The 11182-nt window shown below is 46.7% G+C and overlaps 2 protein-coding genes across 3 annotated transcripts in view; one reads left to right on the forward strand and one right to left on the reverse strand.

Annotated features, from left to right (window-relative positions):
• Positions 1–449: 449 nt before the first annotated feature.
• On the forward strand, positions 450–3388 carry FICD (FIC domain containing). Its single transcript, XM_026860081.1, has 2 exons — positions 450–787; positions 1686–3388. Exons 1-2 carry the CDS (start codon positions 496–498, stop codon positions 2759–2761), a joined length of 1368 nt encoding a protein of 455 aa, XP_026715882.1. The 5' UTR covers positions 450–495; the 3' UTR covers positions 2762–3388.
• A 1386-nt stretch (positions 3389–4774) lies between these two features.
• SART3 (spliceosome associated factor 3, U4/U6 recycling protein) overlaps positions 4775–11182 on the reverse strand; it is a 17376-nt gene continuing 10968 nt past the window's right edge. Inside the window, exons 15-18 of one of the 2 annotated variants that reach the window (XM_026859697.1) lie at positions 9968–10413; positions 9147–9299; positions 7271–7458; positions 4775–6247 (exon numbers count right to left, since the gene is read on the reverse strand). In XM_026859697.1, coding sequence (XP_026715498.1) covers positions 6067–6247; positions 7271–7458; positions 9147–9299; positions 9968–10413 — 968 coding nt within the window. In that variant the 3' untranslated portion in view covers positions 4775–6066. Of the gene's footprint in view, positions 6248–7270; positions 7459–9146; positions 9300–9967; positions 10417–11182 lie in introns of both variants that reach the window. The other variant, XM_026859696.1, reaches the window with a different exon arrangement.

Below are 11182 nucleotides of genomic sequence, written 5' to 3' on the forward strand. Positions count from 1 at the left end.
GGAGCGAGGGGGGGGCGCTGCGGGGAGCACCGGGGGGCCCGGGCGGGGAGGAGCTGGGGTGAAGCGGGGCCCGGCGGAGGGGAAGGAGGCCCGGGGCGGGCACGGTGCTGGAGGAGGGGCGGCGACTGGGGAGGATGCGCAGGAGCCTGGAGCTTCGGGGGTCGCAGGCGTGGAGAAGGGGGGCGGCGGTGCCGTAGGGGTAGGGGGCAGCGCTCGTTCCCCCACGCGGGGCCGGCTGGCAGCGGTATCGCCTCCCGTCAGGATGTGTTCCACTGAGCACTGCGCGCACCCTGCCCTGCTGTGCTCGGAGGCGGCAGGGAAAGGCGGGTGTTTGGGGACACCCCCGACAGCTGGGACACAAGCCCAGGCCGCTCAGGTGCCACAGCTCCAGCCCGACACCTGCCCCGTGCCACGGGGCTCTGGCTAAAGCTGCTTCTGTTCCCAGGTGGGAGCGGCGGGGAAGGAGATGTTCCTCGTGTCTGCACTAGAAGCAGGATGAATCTCGTGTCTATGGCGACAGATCCCGAGGTGAAATGGATAACCCTGTGGGTCCGCATCAGGTGGGCAGCCATGCTGGTGCTCCTCCTGAGCTTGCTGGTGATGCTGCTGCTCCCGCTGGCTGCCGTGGAAGACCAGTGCCACGCGGTGCTTAAAGGACTCTCCTTCCTGAAAAGTAAACTGGGCGCAGGCTCCTCGGGGGTCACCAGGTACACGGGACAAAGCACAGGGCTGAGCGTCACCTCCAACGGGCTGGAGCTGCTGGTGCTGAAAGGCAAAGCCCCCCCAGGTGAGGGTGCAGGGAAGCAGCCGAGTTGCTGTGTAATCTGGAGAGCTGTGCCCCCCCCACCTAATGATCTCCTGTACCCCATAATGAGCTCTCACTGCCCAACTGCAAATGATCATCAGCTGGAAATGACCCAGAGGTCAGACACGCCTGACCACATTCCCTTGCCCTGCGCTGCAGCAGGGCGATGCACTGGCCTTCTCTCAGCCCTGCTCTGTCTCTCAGAAGTTTTGACTCGTGCTTTTAGTACTAGTAAGTCCTGTTAAGGTAACTGGAATAGAGAGTGCTGTTTTAATACCCAGTAACCTGGGATACACGGCCTTAACCCTGAAATCCTGGATGTCATAGCCCAGCCTCTCTGGCAACAACAGCCTGTGGTTGTTGCCTTTATTGCCCAGAATGTTAATTTGGAAAACATGTGAAGGAATCAAAACAATTCCAGCCCTGTATCTTTGTTTGCATTAAAGCTGTTATTGCTGGGAAGATGTTTGATAGTTCTGTGACAAAAAACCAGAAGTGCTGTTAGTGCTTCTAGCAAGAGAACTGACCGGTTTTGTTAAAAGGATGTATTTATGACTGTGTCCTCCCACACAAAGCAGTCTGGTGGCCAAAGTGAGTTTTGCCAGGATGGCCACAGGCCTGGGGCCAGCTCGAGCCATGCTGCTCGCAGCTCCTGCCTCAGGGTGTTCCCTGCCAGGAACAACTCCACTGCCACACGCTCGGCCTGCAAACGTGGCATGAGCCTCTGCGCTTGTAGCCTGCAAAGGCTGGAAAACGAGTTCTCTCTTAGTTCTTGCAGAGTGGTTTTAATTAATTTTTGTATCGGTAAACAGTGACTGTTTCCAGAGATTCTTGGTAAAATTCCCTACCCTGTTATCTAAGCGTTATTGTTGCATTTCAGAAGTGAAGTTAGAAGCCAAAGCGGCTCTGAATCAAGCCCTCGAAATGAAGCGCCAAGGCAAACGGGAGAAAGCCCACAAACTCTTTGTCTACGCCCTCAAAATGGACCCCGATTACGTGGATGCTCTGAATGAATTTGGTATCTTTTCCGAAGAGGAAAAAGACATTCTTCGAGCCGACTATTTGTACTCCAAAGCACTCACCATTTCTCCCTGCAACGAGAAGGCTCTGATCAATCGGGACCGGACGCTACCTTTAGTTGAAGAGATAGATCAGAGGTATTTCAGTATTATTGACAGCAAGGTTAAGAAAGTGATGGCGATCCCCAAAGGCAACTCCGCCCTGCGCCGAGTGATGGAGGAGTCCTACTACCACCACATCTACCACACGGTTGCTATCGAAGGGAACACCCTGACGCTCTCAGAAATACGACACATCATCGAGACCAGATATGCTGTTCCTGGAAAAAGCTTAGTGGAGCAGAACGAGGTGATCGGCATGCACGCGGCTTTGAAATACGTCAACACCACGCTGGTGTCACGGATAGGCTCTGTCACCAGTGGGGACATCCTGGAGATACACCGGCGGGTGCTGGGCTACGCCGACCCCGTGGAGGCAGGGCGGTTCAGGAGTACTCAGGTGTTTGTAGGACATCACATACCCCCCCATCCCCAGGACGTCGAGAAACAGATGCAGGAGTTTGTGCAGTGGCTTAACTCGGAAGACGCCATGAGCTTGCACCCCGTGGAATTTGCTGCGTTAGCCCACTACAAGTTGGTTTACATCCACCCGTTTGTAGATGGCAACGGGAGGACCTCGCGCCTGTTAATGAACCTCATCCTGATGCAGGCGGGCTACCCGCCCATCACCATCCGCAAGGAGCAACGGGCCGAGTACTACCACGTCTTGGAAGTGGCCAACGAGGGCGACGTGAGGCCTTTCATACGCTTTATTGCCAAGTGTACCGAGACCACTCTGGACATGCTGCTCATCGCCACCACGGAATATTCTGTGGGCTTACCTGAAGCAGATGGCAGCACCGCCGGGTGCAGACAAACCATCCCTGTCAAGACTTGAGGGTTGTGGACGTTCAGAAGCCAGCGAACGCGCAGGAGAACAGAATGCCAAGGCGCTCAGTATTCCTGCTGAGAAATAACTTGACAGGAGGTGTCACTCTTCAGCATTTCATTTATTTAAAGTATCTTACGTTTGATTAAATTAATATAATTTATTTATATACATCATGCCAAGCTGAAGTGTGAACCGTTGACGTTGACTGTGTGCTAGAACTTGTGCTATTGGAAGGAGGTGGGGAGAGCTGTCAGAAGGGTTCAACAGGCTGAAGTAGAATTAGATTTCTCCCTAAAATTAAGTTTTGAGAAGCTGCTTCAATCACAACCCTTCACCTAGTTGGTCAACTGCAGTGTCTTATCTTGTCAAGGAGCTGCTAGGTAAGACAAAGTCTTAACTGAGTTGTTGCTTTTTGTGTTACCCTTTTCCCATTAAAAAAAAAAGAAACACCACCCACCAAACCCCAGGACAAAAACCACTCTGCAGCTACATTAATCTGATCCTTTCCTGTCAGTTATACAAGTCTGATCAGGAAGGAGGCCACACTCCATCTCAGCAAAGGCTTCTCTCCCCTCCCATTTCTGTTTCCAGCTGCACTTTGTGTGTTTACTTTCAGTTGCCTTTCCTAGGGTGAGGTGTAAAGAAAAAAAAAACAAAACAAAACCAAACAAGGAGGAAGTGTTTGGTTTAAGACTACAGCTGATGTGGCTGGAACAAGAGAAGAAATCCTGACTGAATTCACTGACCTGGGAGGTGCTTTTGCAGTGCTTCTGACAGGACTGCCTCGTGCTCCCAGTCCTTGCCTCAGACCCCAGTGCAGTTCAGTCTTTGAAAATGGGTTAAACTCTGCAAAGCTGGGGGCAGGAAAGGTTGATACATAACTGCAAGACAACCTTTATCATCTGTGTCAATTTGGTAAGAATATGTCTAGAAACTTTGCTGAAATCTTAAGGTTCTTCAATCCACACAAGAGAACTTTTCACAATTAATTAGTAGGTCCTGTTATTACGGTGATAAACACATCAAGAATCACAGGAGGCCTCTGCTGCAGCAGCAGGCAGTGCGGTACCTGGAAACTGCTGGGCAATTCCGAGAAGCACTTTAATTTTTCCTTTTAAGGTAAAAGCACCTGCAGCCTAACACAGAATAACAACTCCCCGTGCCCCTCTCTGCCAGTTGTGCGACAGCATAATTGATGCCAAACCCTCTAAATTCAGAAAGCTTCGAGTCAATCCAGTTTAGAGTGCTGTTAAGCTTAAATTTAGATTGTTCCAGACCAGTGTTAAGTTTCTTCCCTCCTAACTCTCTTCCCTGCGAGGTAGTTAGGACGTATTTTATACAGGCAGGCAGTCAGCCAAGACTGGGAGTTACCTGTATCCTACAGCACCACTCCATGCTTACGTACAGGTTACTGCTGCTGGGAAGGCAAATAATAAATGAGGAAGGTTATTCTGTCCTTACAAAGCATGCTTATTGGTGTAGTACAAGACGAGTATAAATAAAATCCGCACTTTAGAACTCTGGGGAAAAAAAAAAAAATGTTATTTTAGTAACAGATTAATAAAGCTATTTTAATATTAAAAGTCTTTGTTTGGCATAGGCTGTTCTCAAAACTTTTCTGTGCTGTAAATCAAGAAGCAGTCGCGGTTCAGGCTGCAGAGCAGCGAGTTAGAGGGTACCTGTCCCTGCCTACACCCACCCCACGGCCGGCTCTGACGCGGCCAGTCCACCCCCAGCAGTCAAAGGGAACCAGAGATCACCACAGCCAGCCTCAGCATTCCAACCCTCGAGTCAAAAAGCTCCCTATTAAAGCATAATTAGAATGTTTCTAAGCTGATTTTGAGCAACAACCCCCCCTGTATCACCAGCACAGTAGCTAGCCCAAGCATCCAGCCCAGAAGAGCCAAGAACCACCACCCATCCTGTGCTGCCTCCCCACAACTGCCGACAGCACTTGGGTCAAAGCTATGAAGCAGACTTGTCATTTTAAAAGTAAAGCCAAGTCAAATCAGCACAATGTAAGCACTGAAAATAGTGTTTATTTGCAGCAGTGCTCGTGGTGTACAAGTGAACTCAGTACCGGGGTCCCCCCCTCACATTCAGCCCCCGTGTGTGTTGACTTCCAGAGTTAGCAGCACTTTTAGCCAGACGAGCAGAAATATTTCTATCCAAGATCACGTACCAGATTATTTTAAATTCTGAGGTGATTACTGAAGTGGTTCCATGATATTCGTACTAGATGGAATGAGCTACTTCAAGGTATGTAAGTGACACTGTATCGCAGGGCGCCCGAGAGGCGAGGTACAGTGTTACCCAGCTGCCAGAGGATAAGTGCAATTCCAACACCCACATTTAAACAAAAGCAACGGTATTTATAGAAAACCTTTGAGAACTTGAGTTTAATAAACCAAGAAACGTCAGCTTGCACTTCACATTTGTACAAAACCATACAGAAACCACCTGCAAAAGACGTATGAGCTAGCTAGCAAAAACAAACACCCCCCCTCCAAAAAAAAAAAAAAAACCAAAAACCAACCCCAAAATGGTCCTCAGCAACAGCATGTACAGCTTTTATGGGAAACAAAAGTTACCAGATGGAAGTACTACTTCATGACACTTAAAAATAATAATTTGAATGTCTTTTACAAATACACAATATAAAAAAAACAGGTCGACTCGAACAGAACATTAACTGAATACATTTATATGTATATTTGTGTATATACATATACGCACATATGTATAGAAACTTTCCCAATACTAAAATAGGCCATTGTGGTGAAGTTACTAGCATCTGCCATTTAACTCTTAATGGAAGGAGATGAATGTCCCTGCGTGTGGGTGTCTGGGTGTAAAAATGGGTTCGTTGTCAGAGAGAATGACTGCAATCACAATCCCAACTGACCAGTGGAGCTTGACAGGAGACACTAGGAGTTATCACTAGGTTTTCACATTGCATCTCATTCGTTAATGAAAGAGAAATATTTTTAAAGTATTTGTAAAACTCGATGCGCCATCCAACCTGTACAGGAAATATTTCCCCCCTCGGTACCCTCAATATGAGGAATCATATAACGTCATTTTACCAGAACAGTATAACTCTTTGCTCTTAGAAACAGAGGAAAAAAAAAAAAAACTGGATTTGTACCATCCTACACTGATCTCGATGAATGCAGCAGTCCAGAGCAGTATTTACACGTGATTGTGACGGGCGTTCTCTCCTTGCTAGCATAAGGACACAACATGGCTTCCATAAAGGCATTTCACATTTTACCAGACCCGCTGATTGCAGACTTTTTTTTTTTTTTTCCTCACTTTTTCAGTAGCATCTTGGCAAAATCAGCATTGGACATCTTTTTAGGCTCCTCGGGGGGTTCAGATGAAGTTGCTGGTGAGTTCTGGACCATCCCATTCTCAGCTTTAGCCACAGGGTTACTCTGGCGCTGTAACGCACGAGGCATCATTGAGAGCTGCGTCCTTCCCTTCCCTCGCCTGCAGAACGAAAAGCGACGTTTAAAAACCTCCCAGTGCTCTTCGAACATACTGTTTTCGCTTGGGGAAAACAAAAAAGGACTTTGTTCACCAAGAGGAACACTCATTTAAAATATTATTACTGAAACAAATGACAGGAATAAGTAGCGCAAAGCTTTTAATGGGTGCCCTCTGAGACACTCTACCTACGTCCTGGCAGGAAACAACTGCCCAACAGTCCCCAGAAACCAAAGCTCGGTGTTTATCTGTGAGGCACGTACAGCATCAGTGCAATGCTCAGCAGCAGGAACACTCTAAAAGATGAAAGAGCAGCCTTAACGTGAGCTCACTGTGAGCAATGGCTGGTTCTCCAGAACGAGAGAACGGGGAAGTTATTCACACCCCGGTGCTGACAGCGGATCCAGCGGGATGTCTGCAGTGGTGGAGAGTATCAGGCACCAGGCCTGTTTCTATTGGTGAAGAAGAAAAATCTGCTTCTCCTCATCAATCCAACAACCCCATCTTTTATGGTTAAGCACCTTTTAAATGTTCCCTCATATTCTAGATCACGGAATGATTCAGGTTGGAAAAGCCCCTCGGGGTCAGCGAGTCCAACCCTCAGCCCGACTCTACAAAGTTCTCCCCTACCCCACATCCCCCCACAGCTCATCCCAACGGCCCTGAAACCCCCCAGGGATGGGGACTCCCCCCTCCCTGGGCAGCCTGTTCCACTCTCGGACCACTCTTGCTGGGAAACATTTTCTCCTCCTGCCCAGCCTGACCCTCCCCTGGGGCAGTTTCCAGCCGTTCCCTCTTGTCCTGTCCCTGATCCCCTGGGAGCAGAGCCCAGCCCCGGCCTCTCTGCAATGTCCTGTCAGGAGCTGCGGAGAGGGATGAGGGCTCCCCTCAGCCTCCTTCTCCTCACACTCAACACTCCCAGCTCCTCCAATCACTCCTCATAAAATGAGATTCCTACAATTCAGCCTAGAAACAAACCCAGCGTTTCCTTTTCAAGCATCACCAGTCTCCCTCACTAATACTCACGCTCCGTAAATCTGCCGCGGGACGGCAAACTGCGCAGCTCTGCCTGCCTCGGCCTTGTCCGGCAGCTTGCGCAGAGGGGGGTTACTGATGGCCACCTTGATGACATGTTCCTTAACTGTCAGACCATCCATTTTCAGCACAGCCTGCGAGGCCTGAGCTTCGTTTTCATATTCCACGTAGGCCAAGCCCTAAATAAGGAGAAGGGGTAAACTATATTAGTTTCAGGGTTTCTTTCTCTGCGCAACAGCTTTTGTGAATAATTTGGCCAACTGCTAAGAAAAATCATACAGAAAACAGACCTAAACATGACTAAGCATCAGTATTCTTTAGCTAACAAAATTCTTAACTACACATATCTACAGCCTGCAATTCTGGACTCCCATTGACCATGCCCTAATTTGTGGAAGCAGTATTAAACAAAAAAAAAGAAAACCACGACGCACGTAAATATTACATAATGAAGTACTGCATCAGTGGGGCAAGTCTTCAATTCTAAATGTGTGTTATACATATATCCAGGCTGAATCTGGAACTGGACAGATGTGCATTCATAGGGGAAATAAAGATAAATCAATCTATGGAGCTAGAATAGAAAGATCCACACAAACCCTCCTGTGACTCTTCACTAAGCTACAACTCGTAACTAAGGAATCAACTCTGCTAACGCCGGGTCATTGTGGCAGCCACTTTGGTTTCAAGAGCAGAAAAGACCATTTTAAGCAGCTCCTACAGGACTGACAGGCAAAAAGAAACTGATACTGCAGCCCTGAGAACAGTGACTGGTTGACAAAAGTGTTCTTTGCAGGAAACGGATCTGTGTTGGTTTCATGCAATAGCAGCTGCTAGCCACCGCTGGTAACCAGCTGCTAGCCACCGCTGGTAACCAGCTGCTAGCCACCGCTGGTGCACCTTCAGTAGTGGGGTCTTATTTCCAGCAAGTGGACAAAAGGGCACCCCCAGCATCTGCTGCAGTGGGCTCCTACAGCAGGTACCACTCGTTGGGAGGCATCACCTCCCAGTTCTGTTATTCTTCTAAATGCCAGTCAAACCCTTCTGCTGTATTTTTATCCCGTTTCACAGGAAACACATCAGGTTTTATATAACAATCGAAGTGCATTTATTTGTGGTTTAGACAGAATCAAACTAAGCTCAGAACAGGACTCGCAAGACCTGGGGTAAACAGGAGAGCACTCGTTACAAGGTGCATGCAACAGGAATCATACCTGAGATACTGCCAAGAGCTAAAAAATACGTTTTTAAAAAAAACACACACACACACTTCACCAGGATGGCACCTGTTAGAAGAGCCTGACATGCAGACATGGCTGAGGTGTCAAGTAGAATTTTGGCAGAGCAGCAGCTGGTTTAGAGTCTCTTATTTAACAAGGAGTCATTTATTCCAGGATGGAAATAATGAGCCCTGTCACAGAGAGGTGTCTCATTTCTGACTGGCAAACCTATTATTGCAGCAGATGTTACGAACAATAACCTCAAGAAAGTGAAGAAAGGGAGGAGGGGAATCAGTTACACCAGGTGAGCCCTATCGAGTCAGTTACTCTAAAAACAAATGTTCTCTGCAGCTTTACTAATGCCTATTTTTACTAGGCTGAAAGAGCTGTAAACGTCTTCCCCGACACTCCATTTATATCACACATTCTTCTTGGGCAATTTAAGTATTCTGGAAAAGTTCCTCCTATTTCTTATTTGTCGGCCCAAAGGCACACTGGGCTGTATAAATCCAAGCACGTCTACAAGTTTTAATGCAAAGCCAGGCTGGCAACTTAAAATACAAAACCTACTTTTTGTATCCAAACTCCATGATTTACTCCTTTTTGAGGGATTTCTTAAAATTAAAGAGTGCATTAAGGATGCCTACCTTGGGTTTCCCAGCTCGGTTGGTGACCAGCCGAATGTCTTTCACATTCCCATGTGCTTTACACACATCTTCCAGCTCTTCCTTAGTGCAGGAAAACGGCAAACCAGATATAAAGAGTTTATGTTTCTCCAGTGTAGTGCTATACCTGAACACCTGAAGAAACAAAAAGGCTGTCAGGTGCCAAACCAGTCAGAGACTCCAAGGATTTCAACCTATTACACCTCCAAAAGCTCAGAGTGTTTCATAAATTTGTGTGATACAAAAATACCTTCAGGTCATGAGTAGTATCTTGGAAGGTATTTGCATATAAACACACAGGCATACACTAAGGACTTGCAAGTAATGCTTCCAAACGTTTGTCTCCTTCAACTGAGCAAGACAACATTATCACTATCCAAACCATTAAGTTTTTCAGCACAGCAAGTCCATAATGCAGAAAACCACCAATTATACAACTGATCTCCAGTACAAACCAGGAACCAGTGGGTTGTGTCATAAATGCCCACAGCTGAAGGGACTCAACCAAAAAAGTACTTTACAGATCGAGATGCTCGAGAAGGAATGTGGGTACCTCACACCATTAACAAGCTGCTCGGATTAGCTTACTCAAGATTTGCAGAAATCTGCTCCTGTCAATCCTGGTTCAAGTAATGTAAGATGCAAGAACTCCCAGAAAAGTTTTATTATGCCAAGTCATACGTTACCATTCCAAACTAACACGTGAAGTCATCGGATGCAAGCACTCCGGACACAGCGTGCCCTGCCAGCCTTCCTAGGCAGTCCCACTCTTCCACCTATTACTTGAAAGAATGAAAGCTTACCTTAAAGTCTGGATTCTTGTTCTTGTCAACACACGGAGAAACAAACATTGGTCTTCCCTCCACCACTTTACGATCTAAACCAAGAGCTTGGAGAGCAGATTTTTCTTCCTTGAATTCTACGTAGCAGTAGCCCCGGAAAGTCCCCTTGTTGCTGAACACTGGACGGATTTCTGCTACCTCCCCACAGCTCTCAAAGAGCTCTTTCAGTTTCCCTTCAGGATCTGCCATGTTGTAGGAAAGGTTGCTGACAAAAACGGTGACGCTATCTTTACTGCTGTCATGTAAAACCTTGGGCATGTCTTTTCGACTGGTAGATGCCTTTTCCTTCTGGTTTGCTGGGTGATCTGGCTTTTCAGGTCCACTTCTTCCGAAGAGCCCCATTTCTACCTCCATGTCTTCTTCAAGTACACCATCACCATCTCCCTTGTGCCTCTTGCTGGGCTGCTCTGCTGATTAATGACATGGAAAGCCTTACTAGAAAAAAAATTCACACCATTTCATTCACCATTGAAATTAATCTGTCTTCCATCACCAGGGAGTCTGGAACTGGCATGTGAAACCACAGTGACAATGCCAGGTCTTAAAGACACAAAATAAAAACCTCCCTCAGGTTTTTAATAATGATTACTTGACCAAGACAGGAAGAATTTAGATGAAAGCAACAGGAATAGTTTTTCCTTTTTTCTGTCAGGTACAACTACTGATTCATGTTCTCGCTAATTTTTTTTTTAATGTTAGGGCGTTTTTTTAAAGTAAAACCAAAAATCTAAAAGCTCCCAAAACTCCCAGGGGCAGCAATCTATTAAAAAAATCTTCTGTTACCACCTTCCAAGAGGCTGCTACAATACTGAATTACCCAATTTAGACACACGCCTCAGAATCATTCGATGAGTCAGGAAAATGATTTTTTTTTTTTTTTCTTCAAAGAAAGCAAAGATGACAAAAAACCTAAATCACAGTATTTCTCTGAAATAAGAAAAACCTAAAAAACCCTCTACAAGTTCTTATAAACATATACTTCTGTCAAAAAACACTTGGTCTTGCTTTCATTTCATTACCACAGTGAAGATCTCCTAGAAGAGAGACCCTGAAAACGCAGCAGCTCTGGGGACAGCAGTGATAGCATGTCCTCACCTGCCTCTAACAGAAGGGAGACAACTGATAACCCTGTTACCAGAGATCTGAAGATTTTTTTTTTTTTTTTTTTTTTTTTTT

Source organism: Athene cunicularia (assembly GCF_003259725.1).
Source record: "Athene cunicularia isolate RWA chromosome 15 unlocalized genomic scaffold, athCun1 chr15_part1, whole genome shotgun sequence".
NCBI classification, from domain to species: domain Eukaryota; kingdom Metazoa; phylum Chordata; class Aves; order Strigiformes; family Strigidae; genus Athene; species Athene cunicularia.

Excerpts from the sequence above, each read along its gene's own strand:
- FICD (XM_026860081.1), top strand. The coding sequence starts at position 496 with ATGAATCTCGTGTCTATGGCGACAGATCCCGAGGTGAAATGGATAACC. Across the intron at positions 788-1,685 it reads GAAAGGCAAAGCCCCCCCAG|AAGTGAAGTTAGAAGCCAAA; the intron begins GTGAGGGTGCAG and ends GTTGCATTTCAG.